Genomic DNA, 19335 nt, shown 5'->3' on the forward strand with positions numbered 1-19335 from the left:
ACCATTAGTTTGTTATAGCCAATGTCCATTTCTTCCAACTATTCAAGCAAGGGGAATTATGATTGCTTTGTTATATCCATTAGTTTGTTATATCCCATTTTGTTATAACGAGGTTTTACTGTATTTCGAATTCCTAAAACAAGACATTGAAATCAATTTTTCTCTGTACCTAGTTCCCAGAATCTTGGGATTGAATATCATGCAAACGGAAATCGACCTGATAACTTCACAAAGAAAAATGTCTCTGGACCTTGCTAGTTCATCCCCAAGCACCTCCCAACTCTTATCATGCATCCAATCAAGCACAGGCGCGTAAACGTGCTTTGTCGAAGTGAATTACGCAGGAGTAAGATAAGTTGAAAAGCTATATTCAGAAAAGCAGCAAAAATATAGCGCTAAACATAGCCAGTCAAGGCAAAAGCCTTTGTCACAAAAATAAAATGAGTTAGCAACTCCTTCTGTCAGAGTTTCTAATTATAAAAACATGGCATCGAAACGGGGTTTCGCTACGAGTTACGGTCGTTGGCACCTTCGAGAACTTTCGCCATGACCAAACTTTCGGGGAGCTCGATGTCTACGTCCGACATGTCTTCTTTGCCACGCAGGTAAATGCCCTAAGAAAAAAGAAAAACAAACTAAAATTAGCACGTCATCTACCATTTCAATTTCGCCGCTCTGGAGCATTTAGATTTCTCCCCTTAAAAGCCACGACCATACCGCTTGCACATCGCACAAAATGCAACCTGCAGACATTGTTTGAGGCATTTTTTTTTGCTTCCTCGTAATGACGGCCCCGTTGCATGGGTCACTGTCTACAGAAATGTTAGAAGCGTACAAATGAATGGAGCGAACGTGCTTCGAAAAGGCTTGAGGCATGTGTCTTTAAATAACTTTGTCCCCACGTCTGCAGCAAGCACCTTTAGAGTTCTAAAGCTGTAATCGCATCCAAACATCGCTGGTGCGTTTAAGGAATACTGCAACGAAATTTGAAATATTTGAACACTTCAAATTTGAAACTTGAAGTGTTCAGAAATAGGATGAACATGATAAACAATATCCGTAAATCATAATCGCGCGTTTGTATTTTGAGCCCGGTGGATGTATTTTTCGTTATAAACGGCCCACTCTGGCAAGCGCTCGGAGAGCAGCCAGCGGAGAGCACGTCACATCCGCCGCAATCGTGATTTAGTTCGTCTCGGGAAGAGCAAAGCTGCGGCGAGGCTGACGTTGAGAGCATGGCCTAGTCGTTCCAGCCGCCGAAGCGGCTGCTTTTGTACACAATTTTGAGTGACAGGTTAATCTTCTGTAATCTTGTACAGGGACAATAGCGACTTCTGGGACACACAAAAGATATTCTCGGGGAGAGGGAAGTTCCTCCTTCCCCTCTTCTCTCGTGGTGGCCTGAGGCAAGACAGTTATCGTCACTAGCTGTCAAGGTTCTTAGACGGGCATTACAAACGAGGCGTTAGTGACAACCACCAGGTGCTCTTAGCTAATTTGTCTTAAAATTCTTTTTCCTGTCTTTTTCAACAAGAGATTGGTGTGTCTGATGTGATACTGCTCCCTCGAACACAAATAGACCAAAAATAGGCACTGGAACTTCGTTGCAATGTGCCTTTAAAACTGACGAAACACTTTTAACAACGCCAAAATTGCTGTTACCGTAAGGCTACGACGAAACCTCACTAATAGTCACGACACTGCCGGGACCACGAATCTACGACGAAACCGTCTGGACAATCACAATGTCACCAAGACCGTCAAAAGTACTACCGTTCACGTTTCCCACATTATCAATCAAACCACGGGTCCATCGTTCCTGGTCCCAGAGATGCCGGTACATATCCCCTTCCGGCTTCAAAATGGCAAGAGTGGAGTGCACGCCGCCGTGAGAGGGAACTTGCCCGTTCAGCAGCCAGGTGAAGCATCGCCACAAAGGCCACCGGAATGCTGATATTTTCGCGGTTCACGGCGTTCAGCCTTGGCAGGAGCTCGCGGTACATGACGCAGAAGCTCCTTGCACCGTCCACCTTGGCTGGGGGAGGAGGGCTTCCTTTGCCTCGATGGTTCGGGCCGACGTTTTCCTGCGACCAAATTGAAAATGGCGCAACAAACACGGGATTGAGTTTGAAGTCTGGGGATTGTTGGCTGAGCGCGTTAATGCACCGCAGTTTGGAGCACGTGGAGTGAGAGCCCGTGCTGCAAAACCCGGAATCCCGGGCGGATCCACAAACCCTGCCAGTTCCGATCTGGACGGGCGTCGTACTGGTGTGCGGTTGTGTATTACTGCTGCGTGGTGCATGTTAAAGACCCCAGACTAGCAGTGGCACTAACCGTCTCAATTTCTCATCTACGGCAAAGATACCGGATGCCACCTATTGGGGTGACTAAGTTTCCACAGTCTAAACAAACGCGCAACTCGATTATACATTCACGGTCGTTTGCTCACGAGTCGCGGACCACTGCGGAGGGAACGGAAAAAAGAGCGTCGGATCCTTGGTGCACCTTGTTCTCTGTCCCTGGGGAGATCGTCTCCCAGATGGCCGCTTTCATCTGCCTCATGTCGAACCGCTTGTTGGCTCTAAACACTGGAATCTCCAGCTTGGGGATCTGCACAAAGAAACACAATGAAAAAAGAGGTGTTAGTGTCTATATCCCAAAAGTACAGAATTTATTGGGCGATAACAAAAACACTGGCAAAGATAACTGTTCGTAGTCGACTGTCAGCTCGAGCAAGAGGCCATCATGCCACGAGACAAGTGAGCAACACACGCTCAAATCAGGCCCAAGAAAAAAAAAAAAAAAGTTCCCCTCCATATTTGAACGGGCTACAGTAAACTCTTACTAATTCAAACTCTAGGAAGCTACGAATTTTGTTTGCATTATCAGAAATTGAACTAAATATGATGCAAGATAAAACTCTGATTTGCTATATAAATGGCTACACATACCGGAAGCAGATATTTGATGATTTCGTCTACATAAGCCTACTGATCATAAGCAGGTATGACACATGTGAAACATTTGTGAGATGTATCACATAGGGTAAGTTTATTTATCCTTCAAAAATGTCATTTATCGTGGACAACTCTTAACAAAATTAAGTTTGTTCATTGGGACAAGAAGTCGTCCAACCCTCTAACTTCCAGGCCCGAGCCGTACTAGTCATTGGAGTTTGTACCAATACCGCCAATGAAGAGTCACACTCATTCACCCGCAATGCTGTGCCGCTCTGCGCCAGACGAGTTACGGTTGGTAATTGCTTTCGGTTTCTATTTTCAACACCAGGGGGCAATAGAAGTCCAGAAAACAACGGCGTTTTGCGCCTTTGCCATGTGCTTAGCTGGACAACGGTCGGTGGCCTGGCATTGGAGATTTAAAAATGGCGACACGAACGAGGAATGCTGGTGGCGGCGATGTCTCCAAAAAAAAGAGCTGTATCTTGCAGCAGTAAGACAGCAGCAATGTTGAGACCTCGAATTTGTCTCCCAGAGCGAGTCTGACATTGCTTGTGAATACGAGACAACTTCGGATGACGACGAGAGTGACAGCGACCGCAATGACGCACTAGGCAGTGCCCGTGACTGGCAGCACACGAAACACGGAAAACCTGCCGCCAATATGAACCATTTATTGAGCACAGGACACACGAGCGATGAGAACAAACACCGCGCGGAAATTTTTATAGCAGCTTGCGCGGACGCTGTGACATTGACGTATGCCATGCCACCACGTTGCAGCGTCCGCGCAAGTTGCTATAGAAATTTTCGCGTAATGCCCGCAAGCGCTTTCATAACTCGTGAGCGCCCGCGTGAGCCCCGTTGAGTGCGCTTCTCACCGTGCACCGGTGCACTGCGGTGAAGCAAAACCTGCACAAGCAAGCTTTGCACATGTTGCCTCTCTGCAGTGCACCAGTTTTCAGAAAGAAGTGCACTCAACGGGCCGCAGGAGCAAAAAGTATGAATTGCACGAAAACACTCTACGAATTAAGCGGCTTATGAATAGATTAAAAACATAGCAAGACAACCAAAATTTTGAAATTTGTTTGAATTATCAACAAGTACAAAATATCCGAGTTTGAATTATTGCGAGCCTACTGTACATGTTATATTTAATAAAAAAATAAGTCAACCTCTTTCTGAACAATGCCTGCATGTACATTTTTCTGCAATGCTCAGGAAAAGATAATCATTGCGATTTACGCGAGAGGCCTGGAGAATAACAAGACACCAAAAATGCTAAAATGCAAAAAAAAAAAAAAATCTAAGTGGATTGAATTTTTTTCAATGCGAAAGCATTATATGGTTTATTACGCGAAAATCTGGCATCGTTGGCGGCGTGACCGAGCGATGGCACACAAATTGGCCAAAGACAAAGAGTAAAAACACGTCAAAAATGCTTGGATTGATGTCAAATTTCTGATGGGATTCCTGTAAGCAAAGTAAATTATAATGACTGAAATGAAAATTTGGTACATTTTGGTCTGGGTGAGAATCGAACACCGACCTCCAGGGTGCGAAACGAGCACGCTTCCTCGACGCCGCAGTGGCTCTACGGTTCTGACTGAACTAAAGGTATGCCTAGTGCATGCGTCACTGCACACGTCACGTCACAGCCATCTGGCCGACTAAAGGTGTGGCCTAGTATGTGCGTCATTGGGCATGTGACGGCGCAGTCAATGACGAGGAGGTGGCACCACATCACGAGTGTATAAAACGAGCGCGCTGCCTCCCACGCGTCACTTGCTCTTCCGATTTCATCGGCGCTATGTCTACCAGTGTTGCGGGGTTGCCACTCCGGAGTTGTAATGATTCCGGAATCATTCCGCATTTTTGCGACCCCGGAATGGAATGGGAATGGAATGGCGGCAACAATCAGGGGAATGGAATGGAAATGGAATTAGATGCCTTTTGCCCGGAATGGAATGGGAATAGAATGGGCCAGGTTATTTATATATTTTTTTTTATTTTTTTTTACGTTCAGCTACGCCGAGCCAGTCAGGGAGTCGGTTGCTCAAAAATAAAAAGAGCTGGAAACTGCGAACCCGCGTAAGGCCCTAACAAACTTATACGAAAAAAAAAAAGCAATACAAAAAACAAGCATCAGAGCAAAGAACAGAGGGGGAGGGGGGCAGAGGGGCGGCGGTGGTGCCTTTCACCAGTGAAGTTCAACGGATATCCGAATGCGTCTGCCCCTGTAATATTGCATGGCTCAAGGATACGTCATCAGCCGACGTGAACCTGACCCGCTGCTCTGGTGATCCGATACCCAGGAAGGAGGCCAGACGTTGCCTCACTGTGCCGACCCAGACTTCGTACACCTTTGACTCGTCTAGAGCACGCTGTTTCTCGGAGAGCTCGCACCTGTGCCGGCCATCTTAGGTCGCAATCCACGAGGTCTCTGTTTGAATGATGCTAGGCGAAACTTGAAGACTGCCGTTCATGCGTTGGAGGCGGAGAGTCGGCAGGGAGGACCGTCACAACAGAGATGCCACCATATTGATTTTTCAACCGTAACAGAAGATAAGACATGTGCTTCAGGATGCTTCAGGTGGTCCACATTTCTCGAAAATTCCAAATGCAATTGCCTGCATGGTCTTCAACGAGGTCGCCTACAACGAAAATATGTATTGTCCTTTCATACAGCAGCGTGGGTAAAGTTTAGTATTCAAGGCAACACCTACAGATTCAAGAATACTAGTTCATCCCACCGTGACGTCATGTGATCAGTGCTGGCAGGGAAGTAGTGATGTTTTGATGGAATTTATTTAGAGGTCGTAGTCTTTTCGCATCACTGATCAATTAGACAATCCTCGATGGAACGTTTTTTAAACCCATTAAAGGGCAACTCCGCTCAATCCCGAAAAATTTAGGCTTCCATGTGATTCAAATTCACAAAACACTACTAAACAACTCTATGTCTTCGGATTCGCGAAACGTGGAATATTATTTGTGCAATCCTAATTTAAACATCAGCAGATACCGAAACCGAAACTTCGGTTGCGTCAGGCAACATTGGTCTCGGGTCGTCAGAGTCATGGCCACGTCACGTCGAACCACGTGGTCTTGTGTCGTTCGGGAGGGAGCGAGAAACAGGACACGCCACGCGGGCAGGTCTTTTTTTTCTTTTTTTTATTGGACGCGGGCAGGTCGCTTCGCATGGCGTGGACGGTGATGGCCCGGGGGAGAGGGGCAAGGGGAGAAGACGAAAGAAAAGGGGAGCGGAGAAACAGACCGATAAGCGCGCAGGGCAGCGCAAACTAGCGCATCCGTGTTAGCCCGGTCAGCCAACACCGGGAGGAGAAACTCATGACGTCATCATTCAATTTCGCTCTGAGAAGTAAAAACAATCAAAACGTGAGAATGACGTAGTCATGCCTCTGACGTAGTGGTTCAACGTTGGCCGCTCCAACTCCGTCGCATTGACTGCGCTGATGATTGCGCCCCGCGCCGCACGCTAGAGTTGGCAGATTTCGGCGACTTGGCTCGCTTGAAGGTTTGCTGGCCAGTTTATTAAATATATAAACGGAATTAGATCATAATATTTGACATGGGGTCTTGCTATATGATACTGAAGAGGGTTACATAGTTTTCTAAATATCAAAAATGAAGCGGAGTTGCCCTTAAAGGACTCTTCGTCCGGAACCACTACCTTCAAGGCCAGATGCCAAGCCCCCGGAAAAGTAATTTCGAAACCAAAAAAAAAAAAACTTCCACTTCAAACTTAAAGTCTAATCTCAGTTGGCATCTCAAAGAAATTTGAAAAATGTATTGCATTATCAGTATTTATATTTCTGCCCTCCCTGAAATGTATCCTTGTATTTGTATTTCCAAAGAATTTTTGCCTCTTTTTAAAATGTATTTCTGATGCATATCGCAATACATTTTTACATTAAAATAGATTGTTGGGCTAGCTGGCTTTGGAACTTGGAATATATTTTAGCGCTCAAAAACGAGAACACAAAGACGAGAATCAGACACCAGATATATTTGAGATTACAGATTTGATTATCAGTATCTTAGCAACTATTTTCATCCATCCAAGTATTTGTATTTCGAAATACATTTTTGAATATTTCTGCCGAGCCCTGCAACGTAATGGAGCTGTCAAGTGACACTTTTAACGTTTAGGAATTAGAGGAATGGAATGGAATGATTAAGCCATTCCAGGAGTGGGAATGGGCCACGTGTCCCCATTCCTAGGAGTTGAAAGGAATCGAATCGTCGAAAACTCTAATTCCCCGGAATGGAAGTAGAATGGAATGGGGGTGCCCATTCCGCAACACTGGTGTCTACTGGGATGGACTCTTGACGGCTGAACAAAACTGCCCAAGTGAAGGTGGCGGATGACGGGTGTGAAACCTCTATTTTAGAACTGTCGTTCGCGGTACTGGCGAATCTGTCTCGTTCCGAAAGAGAAATCTTTCACCGCGCAAAACGATTAGGATTTATTCCACACAATGAGCCCGACCACCAAACTGATCCGCACGAAGACATGCCAAGTCGTCGCCCCTTCTACCTGGCTGAAGACCTTGCTCGTCTTACGAACACGAATTGGTAAGAGCTTGAAAGACGCATAAATGTCAAGCACAAAGTGTGCTCTTGGTGTTGAATATGTATGACATCTTTACTAGGTGCGAATGTGGCCAATGCGTGGTGCAACCTGATTCGAGAGCCTGGGGAAGACCTTTGTTGCAGGGAAACTGTCAGCAAACTTTCTGATTTACAGTCGACTGGATGCAGTACTGAGAGTGAAGATTTCCTCCTCACATGCTTGAACATCTTGAACATTACAATGTAAAAACTGTCATCTGCTTCTGCTTTACACAACGAAAAATACGGAATAAAAAGAAACCCCAAAAAACGTGGTCAGGTGTAGCTATGTGAGTTCTGGCCAACTCTCTCCTCTTCTACAATTCTCTCTCCTTTCTAGTTCACATGTTGCAACCATTAACTCCATGCTCATTTTTCGGTTTCGAACAGCTGAGTTTTCCAGTTTTATTAAAAATATACGCGACTCTGTAGCAAAATTTTAATTGGGTAGTTTTCCAACACCAAATATAATTCCCTGGCAAAAAATTAAAAAACAATATTTTGAAGGGTGTGAGTGTTCTTTTGATAATAGGTCTCCATAGGTTCTGTGAAAAAGCAGATGCACAGGTCTGTTTCTAAGGTAGGCCTATTTTTGAACAAATAAAGCAGTACATGGGCAAAGGCTTAAAGGCCTTACAACTCTAAGGGTTTTACACCACGCTTTACGCACCTTGGATAATTCTGAAACTTCAAGTGATCTGTCATCCAGATTCTGCAGCATGCCAAAGAATCGTGGTAAGAGGCCGCTTCATCCTGACACGATTTGCCGAACGATCGTCCCGTCAAATAACAGTCTTGGCGCATGTACTGCTTTGTGACGCCACTGTGCGAGAACATATTTGAGAGGCTAAAAGTATGGCTACTTCCCCACAGTGTTTAAAGCTCCCCAAAAAACTTCCCAAAAAAAAACTGCAAAAACTTTTTTTTTGTGAAACACAAATTTTAAGTTTTTTTAAAGAAACAGGATTTTAAACAGTATTAAAACACTATTTTAAAGAATGCTGTCTGACAAAAGTGCCTTAGCTTTACAGGGAAAAATGTCGCGAGGAAAAATGAATGCTATCCGATGCCAAACTCCGCCTACCTTGAAGGGTCTGGCCACTAAGTTATCTCCAACAAAGTCCTCGAGCGCATCGCCGAACTCCGACTGAGGTGCCAAGTCGTTGCAAGCGTCCATTCCCCCGTCGGCCGTGACCGTGTCGTTCGAGTCCTCGTTAACCTGAAACCACGAAAGACACATTTATGCATGCGACACTTTTGAAATGACAAACCCCATCGACGCAACCTCTCGATAATAACTACTGTTGATGAAGGGGTCATTTTGGGCCAAGAACATTGCGGCGCGGTTTAGCAGAAAAGAAAACTCGGAAGGCGCTGGCAAAACTTCGGCCAAAAACATAAAAGGTATTATAGTCTAGAGTTGCGTGGGTATTCTAAACTTCGAACGGTTGTTTTGAATAATGCACTATTCGTATTTTTCAAAGTGTTGATCACGTCGGGATAGCCCCGTTGAGTGCGCTTCTTATCCAGCACGGGTGCACTGCGGAGAAGCAACACCCGCGAAAGCGACTGCCGCTGTTGTTGCTTCCCTGCAGTGCACCGGTGCTCGGTAAGAAGCGCACTCAACAGGGTAACCCGCCGCGATCAACACTTTAAGTATGAATGTTGCAAATGCGTGTTTGGGAGAAAGGCACACTCCTTCACATTGATTTTGACTTTCAGGGTAAATTGAACCCCATTAGAAACAATGACATCTGAAGTTTTAGTCTTGCAGGCCAATTCTACAATGTACTATGCTTAGCAAGCTCTTAATTGCAATTTACGAAATTCTATATCTTAGTATGAAGTAGAATATCCATAGTGCAAGTTGGGGTAAAAATTAATAGTAGAAAATTCAATTCTAGAGAACAGCAAACCCCAAAAAAGAACCAAAACTTTTCATGAATATTTGTTTTAAAATATTGCATTTTTATTATGAAAAAGCCAGCCTTTTCAGATTATGAGTATTCCTGAACTTGTTCCTGAAAAATTTCAGTCCAGAAGACCACTGAATAAACGAAGTCTTCACACTTTTAAAATGTCAAATGATACATTTCCTCGTAACACATTTCCTGCCAAAAAGTGAAAACTGGAAAATAAATGCATTTGAAGTTTCAACTTTAAGTTTCTTTATTTTCTAGGAGACCCAAGCACACAAAATTCACAGTGAGCATTGTTACCACCTTTCTCTTCGAGACCTTATTGTTCCCCTGGCAATAGCTACCAGTTTGTGTCGTTTGTTGACGAGCTAACCTTTGTAGCAGGCATTCCTTAACAGATAAACTAGTGAGAACTAAGAGGAAGATCATACTAAGAAAAAGCAGGAAAGCAACAATTTGATCCAAAGTGAAAGACACTGTCAAAAAGGGTGTTATTGAAGGTGGCACAATATCATGTCACCGGGCAAGACCAATCGTAAGCCCAGTTTTGGGTCTCAACCAATAAGATTGCTCATGCCAAAATTTTCAGCATTTTGTCTGTTCAGATGTATGGGGTTTTCCTGACCATTGATACTTTTCAACTTTGAAAGATCCTACGGGCGAACTTGTAAGTGGCGCCTCCAATGAGGGTGAGATGTCCCGGCTATGTCAAACGACTTCGGAACAGTTCTAAATAGGGATGCCGCGAACTTTTTTCGAATCGAAGTTTCGATGATCGAATCAAGCGGTTCGAAAGATTCGAAAGATTTTGATTTTTCGAATTGTCGACATCGTAAAATTCGACGGAAGTCGAATTTTCGAACTTGTTAAGCTAAGAAGTTCGACGCTTTTCGAACCGTCGAACTTATTACGCAAAAAAATTCGATCTTTTTCGAACTTTCGAACTTATTGCGCTGCAAAGTTCGATGCTTGTCGAACTTCCGAACTTGACTGACCAAAAAATTCGATGAATTTCGAACTTATTTATCAAGATAATTCGAAAAGTTTCGAACTTTCGAATCCTGAAAACTCAGAAGGTCGACGAACTTCAAACTTTTAGGGTAAAAGTTCGACGTTCGTCGAACTTCGAAAGACTGGCGGACGGTTTCATTTGAATTCAAGTAGTGAGGTACATTCGTAATTTTTTTCTTCTCGAACGTTTACACGCGGTGCTGCGTTCCTTACGAAAGACAATGGCGTTTGTTTCAATGTTCTGGCATGCTTAGTTCTAAAGAAATAGAATCCCGAAGGAGCGAGGAAGGACGACGGGTTTTTGAAGACGGGTTTTTGACGATCGTCGTTTGTGCCAGATTTGAAGCGCGCTGTAGCCGAAGCTATTTATGGTAGAGGTGTTATACTTCTTTAAGAATGATCTATGTATAGCCTAGGTAAGTGCCGTCTTAAGATGTGATTATTGTTATTCAACGCGAGTTTTGAAGAAATGTCCAAACATGTATCTACATGTTATTATGCCGTAAACTTGATATTTATTTTCGTCTAAGTTGTTTGAGGTATCGCATTTAAATTAACACCACAGACAGTACATATCATTGCCATCTGCAGAATACAAAATAATGTATTTATTGTTTTTTTTTTTACGTAATTAACTCATGGGAGAAAATTTCTAATAGTGTTCAAGTTCAGCACGTCATTAAAAGAAAACTTTTTTTTTTTTCGCTTCACGTTCCTGGGAAGTATTTCTTTTAGCCCGTACACATTTTGGTAAAAGAAACTTGTTTTAAAGTTCTGAACCTCTAAATATGCAAGAATACAACACTTCCGGTGAATTCGTGATAGTTCTTTTTCTTTTCAGCTTTTTATTTTCGCATTTATTTTTATTTATGTATATATATATATATATTTTTTTTACTATTGGCACAGGTATTTAGGTTGAAAAGGCATAGCTTTGAACTTCCGAACCACTAAGCATGTGACGAGTAGTGCCTTCTCACAACTAGTTTCTAACCACTGATCTCAATGACAATCTCAATCTCAATGACTGTCATAGAGGTCAGTGTTTCTAACAATGACCATCTACGCAATCTTTTATGCAGTGAAGCGCGAAAGTAGCTATACATATGCATAAATAATTTAAGATTAAAATTAGCTCGACCACGCCCTCTTTCCCCGTATTGTTTTCTTTTTAACAGTCCGAAATATCTGGAAGGGGGGAAGGAAACTGAAACCGCCCCCTCACTACCCTCTTTCCCCCGTTTTTCCTCTTCCGACGCCACTTGTATGGTAGAACGCACCTCGACCTCGAGTTGTGTTGGCTTTTTGCGAGGCGATTGCTCCGTTCCTGAAAATAAACCTCCAGGACAATTACAAACTTAACTTACTATATGCCAGCGTCATTCGGGCGGCGTTCGATCGGATTACTACCAGCGTGCAAGGGGTGGCGAGGTAGTTTGCCAGGTCGCTACAAGGTTTTTCTAAGCCTCAACCAACTGTTCGCCCCTGGCCGTTTCGAACTGGATGAGTCTCCTAAAACAGTCTGTTCGTGTGATCACTACTGCGTGATGCAGGTTAAAGTCCCCCCCCCCCCCCCCCCCGCCCCCCCGGGCTGGTGGTCACAATTACTGATCTATGGTCACACGTCACTCTGCACTGCCAAATATTCCAGCACCATCCGGGACACTCGTCGTCTCATCTAATTGCCTGACCAACTTCGCAGAATCTAGATATCACACCCTAACTTTTCTAAACTTGATTTTGTGAAAACCAGAGAGTCGTGAAAACGTTATTTGAAACAAACTGTGGAGGAACTTGAAAACCGGACTTCGAACTTTGAAAACTTGGACTAGAAAGAAATTCAAAATCTTCGAGTTTTTTTTTTTTTTTTTTTTTTTTTTCGAATGTAGCGTTAAAAGAGAATCGAAACCTTCGAACTTTATGCAGAAAGAAATTCGAAATCTTCGAATTGTTCGAACTTCATGTCTATAAAAATTCGAAGCGTTCGAAGTTTTCGAATTTTATTTCTAAAGAATTTTGAAATCTTTGAATTTATCGAACCTGAAGTAAAAAAATATTCGAAATATTCGAATTCAAAATTTTAGAAACCGTGAAAGCTGCGAACTTTTCGAATTCGAAACTCCGCTGAGATCGAAAGTTGCGAATTTTTCTTATTCGAACCTCGGTCGGTACGAAAATATCGAAATTTTTCGAAATCGAACCTCAGTTCGCTTTGCAAATATCGAAACCTTTCGAAATCGAACCTGGGGTGGTTCGCGACATCCCTAGTTCTAAATCAAAAAACACAAAAGCTTGGTTCCTGCTGACTCGGAGGGCTGCGGGCATGCTAAGATAAATCCTGCATGTTTATAGATGAAAGTTTCTGAAACCATTCTTTGGTAGTTAATAAACATAAACATATCAATTCTATAAAAAAAGAAAGGAATATATTTTTTGAAAAGTTTTAATTCTATGGTTATGCCCCCCCTCATTTAAAGCAATAGGGCATGGACCTACTGTAAGATACCGAGCATTCGCTCGTTCCACAACGGGCACCCACCCCTCAATTTTGTAACATTTGCAAAATATGCAAAAGACATATATTAACATATTGTTAACCTCAGAAGAGCCCCTCCCCCTCATTTACAAGACTAGTATCTCCAATTTTGAGTGGGCACTTGCTTGGGATTTTATGGTGGGCAGAAAAAGCTGGTGTTTGACTCTAGCACATAATACATATAAAGTACAAAGAGTGCTGATGTATTGTTCGTGCTAAACATGTCGCGTCGCACACTGGAAGCAAGCTTACTAAATAGTTCCAAACGTGTTGAGAGGTTGTTCGACAATTCAAAGATATTCCAACCCCAAACAACCTAACAACAAGAAAGCAATTGTGTTGTGCTTTAGACGGCAAGACATTAGTCAGCCCCAGTGTAGATGAGGAATTATGCTAGCACAGTACAGCTGCTAGCCTGGGGTCTTTAACATGCATCATGCAGTAGTGACACATGCCAGCGTGCCGGTACGATGCTCATCCCGACTGAAAGAAGCAGGGGTGAGGATTGAGACCAAAATCCCTAATTTCTGCAGTGCCAGCTTTCGCTTCACATGCTCCGAGCTGCGACGTATTAATGCACTCACTTGGCCGCTGATCCCCCTTCCCCCACAACGGCAAAGAACAGTTCAATCAAATGCTTCACCTCTCGTGCAGAAGGCGTCGTCGGCGATTCAAAGAGCATTGTTGTTTGCTTTTAGTGAAACTGCCTCCTGCCTGGGAGGCAAAACATTTAACCTATAAGCAAGTTTTAGTTTTTGGGACTTTAAGCACTCAACCACTTAAATCATTGTTTTCAAACTCAAATTTGTTGTCTTTGAAATTATATCCCTGGCCACCAATAACATCAAAAGCAAAATTTAAAAGAAGGTCAGTACTGTCATTTGTCTGCAGGGCAGCAAACTAAGCCACGAGCCTGGGTCGTCCAAAACGGTCGAGCGCGTGAACCGGTGAAAGCAGATGAGCTACACTAGTTCCGGATGGTTTGGGAACAGCACCCCGTTGACGAGCTCGCCCAAGACGGTTAAGGAGATAAAGAAACTGTATCTCTCATTATCAAGCCGTTTTTCTGATTACTATTGTCTGGTTTGACGGCCCCACTAGTGTAAGAAAGAAGGAAACTGACTGTGTCAGGACAGAAGTTGTCGTCCGCTGCGTCGTACGTATAGTCCTCGTCCTTTGGCTGCATCGCAGACGATGATGCCGTGGTGGCCTTGCCGATCTGTAGCAGAAGGAAAGAGGTCCCGGGTGGCACTCGTGTTAACGTTTTGAGCTCGGAACCAAAACAAGAAGAGGGTAATAGCAATGAATAATAACATTTTACGTCCCCATGCTTCGAAAGAATCGGGGTCTTTACGCGAGGTACATACACACAAAATAAACAAGAAGATGTCGAAACAACACGATTGAGAAAATGATGAAACTATGCGATTGCGAGGATGCTCAACACAAAAAAGATGGCTCGATGAGACGAACGAGGAACATGTTGGCGGATATGAAAACACAACGGAATAAGACCTACCAGGACGGAAGACAGACATTCACGGATGTTTCAACTTACAATGACGTTAAACACGCAGTACAACAACAGTACACAGTACAACAAGCAGCACAATAAAACAACCCCACCTAAACTAAAAAAAATCAACAAAAAACTGCAAAAACTGCAGCCATTAGTTACATAACGTGTCACAGAAGGGTTGTCCAACAGTGTCAACTTCTTCTCCTAGCCCTTAGAAGTGACCATCAAATGATTTTCCAACTTTTACGTGAAAACAGATTTTCCAAACTGTTTTCACATACTAGTTCACATACTTTCACAGAAAGTATGCAAACCCCCCCCCCCGAAACAAAATCCAAACTCCTGGCTACGTGCCTGGCGGAAGGTGTACGGACAATATTTTGGGGGTGGGGGAGAAGAGTTCCGTTAAAGAGCATTTCACGCTTAAAAAATGTTTCCGAAAAAGATTCAGCGACAGAGGAATCGCCAAAGATGCACACTCGCCTTGCGTTCCTTGTTGAGGACAAAGGTGCTGAGGATGGGGACCTTGGGGTGCAAGTTGCGCGGGAGCAAGAGCTTGCTCGACGTCCACGAGCCGACTGTGGCCTTCTCCAGGACGTTCTTTTTCTTGGTGCGGGCAAAGCAGGCGAGATCCGGCTGGAGCTCGCCGAAGTCGAGCAACAGCACCACCTTCTCGGCCTTTTTGCGCCCCTTGTCAGGCGCCTTGTCTGGCTTGGCTGCGGTTCCGAGAACATCCCACAAAGAGAAAACTCGGATGAGTCGGTCTCAATGTTCGACTTGAGAAGAAAGCGTGAGAAGAAAACGCTCGCCCGAAGACGCAAGCGGTGCGCAAAGTAAAACTAATGTGTCACTTGGTGTAGCTCTACCATGACATCCCGAGTCATCGCCCACCCCACTTTTCGGGCGAATGTCGATTTCCAAAAATACACGAGTGATTGGCAACCCCTACAAATACCCCAACGCAGACTTTGTGATCATTCATCCCACCCGAACGACGCGGCCACAAACCTTTACAGTTGGAGGATGTCCGTGACCAAGTAAAACAAACGAGGGAAAGACACTTCTCTTTGTTTAAGTACTTCCCTCCAGATTTCCGCAACCCCGAAGTCGTAGTACATGCGTGCAAAAGGAAAACGATGGAGATGACAAAATGAAACTTTGTGTTGCTTTCAAAAAGCTTGTTCTAAAAAAAAAAAAAAACAAAGTCAGAAAGGCAGCACAAGCAGTAACCCATTCACGAATCGCGAGGTCAGCGAACGCCCCATATCCTGGAATGTAACCGCGGGATGCAGGGTCATAGTCTGTCTCCGCAACGGTTGGTAAGATTATGCAATGTTTAAGACGAAGCCAACGGGTAAATATAAAGATTTGCTGAAACACAACACACAGAAGTTTGTAGAGCGTGCCATTCCGTGAAAGTAAAATCGAAGAAAACATATGAACCAGAAATGTACAAACAAAGTTGTACTGTCATTTGAAGTAACTGCACACGTCCCAAGTATGAGCAGTACTGTATTGCAACGGTTGTCAGTCAATGTCCGTCCGCTTGCAGCAAACGACAGCTGAATTTCTCTATAGCAGATGGATACTGCAACGATAAGGATCGGTAGTGAAGCAAAAGCTCTACACTACATCGGTACTTTGTTTCAGCTTTGCTTCGCTGTACCCAGACCTCTGCTACATTAGATTGTACTACAGAGAGATTCTGACGTGCGCAGGTCACGAGGAGCATCAAAATTTTTTAATTTAACTCGAGCCGTGCTTTGATTAGACAGAAAAGAGAACTAAGACAGGATGACTCCTGAGCACACAGACGCAGACGTGCAGAAGTCTTACGCCTGTTCATGAGGCGCAGGCGCCAGTGCTCCGGCCCAGCGGGAGCCGACGGGAAACTCTTGGTGAAGTAGGAGTAGTCCCCGGGGACTGCAGCAAGGAACTGCGAGATGTCGTCGGGACCCTCGAACCTGCACGAGCAAGGAGCGGCGCAGTTCTTCGATTGTCTTCGGTCGTTTGAGGCACTGTGAAGGCTGGTTCAGACATACGTCGCAGCACTGAATCAACACTAGAAAAAGTGCTGCGTCGGCACTGTATCATTAATATAGGGCGACGTCGGCATTGCATCGGCAAGTTCCGCGCTGATTCCAGCGCCGACTTATGGCGCCGCGGCGTGTTGCGTGAAGAGGCCTCAAAATCTCTTGGTTTTCGCTTTGGCAAACCAATGCTCGGAATAAACATTTCGTGTTCACAAAGCTACGAACGGGCATTGGTTTTGTCCCCAGTATGTAGCGACGTAAGATCCATCTTGTGCTAACAGTATGGATTTTACGTAGGTAACAGCATCCATTTATTCATGCGAGACTTGCAGGCCTTACAGGGATAGAAGCGAAGTTCTGGCGAAAACCGGGACTCCAAGCTTAGATTGGCTCGAGTTTGCACTGTGTGAAACTCCTGGGAATACCTGATAGATTTGTTGGGGGGGCTGTCGAGGAGCGTCGAGTGGTCATGGTCGATTCCGTCGCCTCCGTCGTCGTGAAAAGAGGGTGCGTCTTCGGCAGATGGCTCATCCAAGGGTTCGTTGTTGGTGGACGCAAGACGGGAGCAGCTAGAAATGTCCGGGCTCCGCTGGCAAACAAGAAAACATGCAAAACATTTGCTAGTAACAAAGATAGCACAGCTTAAAGCACCAGCAACTTACCAATGTAAAACAGAATAATAAAATAATAAAAAATAAGGTCAAGAAACTATGTCAAGGGTCCTTCGTCAATCCCCTAAATGGGTATGGTGCGACCACAGCTGTAGTGCAACTGGATTAAAGTATAACTGACTGTAAACAGTTGCTATTTCCACAAATGAATATTTTGTAAGTGGATAAAATTTTAGGAACTATAACTGGATCTAATGACGTTTTTTGTCTAGTATCAAGATCCCAAATAGGTAGATCAATTTCTGTTATCGTAGACTAGCTCAACACATGTTGTAACTGCCTCAAGTTCAACTGCAAACAGAGCGCTGAACCAAACCGAAACTGTGCCAATATCCTTTTCGTTGATTAGCAATTGCAGCATTGCTCAGTGTCATAAAATATATTAAAAAAATAATCTGACTGTAACCTGGTAACTTTCTGTGCGTATTTGCAACTAGATACATTCGTAAAAGTGCAACCCTATTTGTAAGTCAAATTTCTATTGAAATGTAAACTGTAACTGTAACTAAATTGCTCTTTAACCTTGACAGCTTTGCTCCTACGGCATTCAGCTGAAAAACAACGACAAGAACAGCAACGGGCAACACCACAGTTAAGAGAGCTCCGTCCCTACCCGTTCCGTCTCCACCTCGCTGCAGCGGCCCCACAGGTGGTCGAGGTAATAGTCCGAGCAGATCTTCAACTTGTTCTCCACCACCTTCTGACGCAGCTCTAGAAGCCGGCAGGGAGCAAGTAGTAGTAAAGCCACTCAGAACTGTGCTTCAAGAGGCAAAGTTGCACTTATCAAAAGAGACAACAGCATATTTCGAGAAAAAAGCAATGGTAAAAAAAAGAACAAGTCATTTTACAAAGTATAACATGTATATCTAGAAAGTTGAGCTTACCAGGGTTTTACAAGAAAAAAATCTAAAGTAAAACAAGGTTATTAGATTTACATTCTGCATTAATAAGCCTTGCAAGGACTGGCAACTGAAATATTTTTATCCACCTAGTATGATACTTTCTTCTAAGCCCCCAAGAAAACAGACGCATAACAGTGCCACCTCCAAGTTCCCCTGAAAGCTTATCATTTCTTTTTAATTTTTTCTCTGTGTGCTTCTACAACCCAAGCTCAGATGCATAAAGGTTGAAATAATTCCTTTTCTTGGGCAAAATGTTGTTCAGAATAAACACATCACTTCAATAAAGCATAGAGCATGAATCAGTTTACTTCAACATATGCTGGTTTTCAGAAGAAATAAGAGAAGGCTAATCTCTCAGCAATGAAAGAACCATTTAGTAATTGCAATTCCTGGAGAACAACTGCTAATTGGCAATAAGCCCAAAAGTAACATTATAAAAAAAAAAGCTGCAGCCAATAGCCATTTTGGGACACTAATTAAACAAGCACAGGAGAGAAGGCAACAATTTTCAGATTTTGGTCAATTAACTGCGGAAATTCATCTAAATTCATCTGTGCCACCTATGAAATGAAAAGCAGAAAATCATATTTTCTCGCGAGCGCTAGTTATTATTTTTAAAAAAAATGAAACAAATCGAAGGTCAAAGTGCCTCCCAACTCTCCACGTCGACCTTCGAGTGACGTACTCTGGGGGGTTCACGTGGTTTCCCCTTGGGTCCCCTCTTCAGAGACCCCAGCTGCTTCCTCCGCGATTAAGAGATTAGCATCGTCGAAGGTTGCGGCGAGCGATCGACACAAAAGACGGTTGGCCACGAGGCTGACGGCGAGTGTAACAGCGGAGGGGGACAGGTTTTGTCGACTTCCGCGAATCCCCCAGAGACACTGTCATATATATTTTAGTTCCTGTAACCATGACAGGGGGCTGCAGATTAGCTAATACCGTATTTATTCGAATATAAGGCAAGGTTTTTTTCCAAAATCCGCAGTCTCAAAGTCATACCCCGCCTTATATTCGGAGCTCAGTATAGCAATATGACGATTTTTTTCCTTTTTCTTGGGTCCTTCAACTGGCCCCTTGCCTTATAATCGTGACCGCCTTATATTCAAATAAATACGGTAATTTGTCTTTTGCTTTGCGATTATGCAGCAGAAT

General features: G+C 43.9%; 1 protein-coding gene across 1 annotated transcript in view; it reads right to left on the reverse strand.

Annotated features, from left to right (window-relative positions):
• Positions 1 to 347: 347 nt before the first annotated feature.
• LOC8026159 (condensin complex subunit 2) overlaps positions 348 to 19335 on the reverse strand; it is a 38524-nt gene continuing 19536 nt past the window's right edge. Inside the window, exons 9-17 of the mRNA XM_029975516.3 lie at positions 17895 to 17992; positions 17036 to 17199; positions 16414 to 16541; positions 15061 to 15293; positions 14182 to 14277; positions 8677 to 8811; positions 2506 to 2610; positions 1905 to 2084; positions 348 to 614 (exon numbers count right to left, since the gene is read on the reverse strand). Coding sequence (XP_029831376.2) covers positions 507 to 614; positions 1905 to 2084; positions 2506 to 2610; positions 8677 to 8811; positions 14182 to 14277; positions 15061 to 15293; positions 16414 to 16541; positions 17036 to 17199; positions 17895 to 17992 — 1247 coding nt within the window. The 3' untranslated portion in view covers positions 348 to 506. The remainder of the gene's footprint in view (positions 615 to 1904; positions 2085 to 2505; positions 2611 to 8676; positions 8812 to 14181; positions 14278 to 15060; positions 15294 to 16413; positions 16542 to 17035; positions 17200 to 17894; positions 17993 to 19335) is intronic.

This window comes from Ixodes scapularis, unplaced genomic scaffold, assembly GCF_016920785.2.
Source record: "Ixodes scapularis isolate PalLabHiFi unplaced genomic scaffold, ASM1692078v2 PGA_scaffold4__175_contigs__length_147842914, whole genome shotgun sequence".
Classification (NCBI taxonomy): Eukaryota; Metazoa; Arthropoda; class Arachnida; order Ixodida; family Ixodidae; genus Ixodes; species Ixodes scapularis.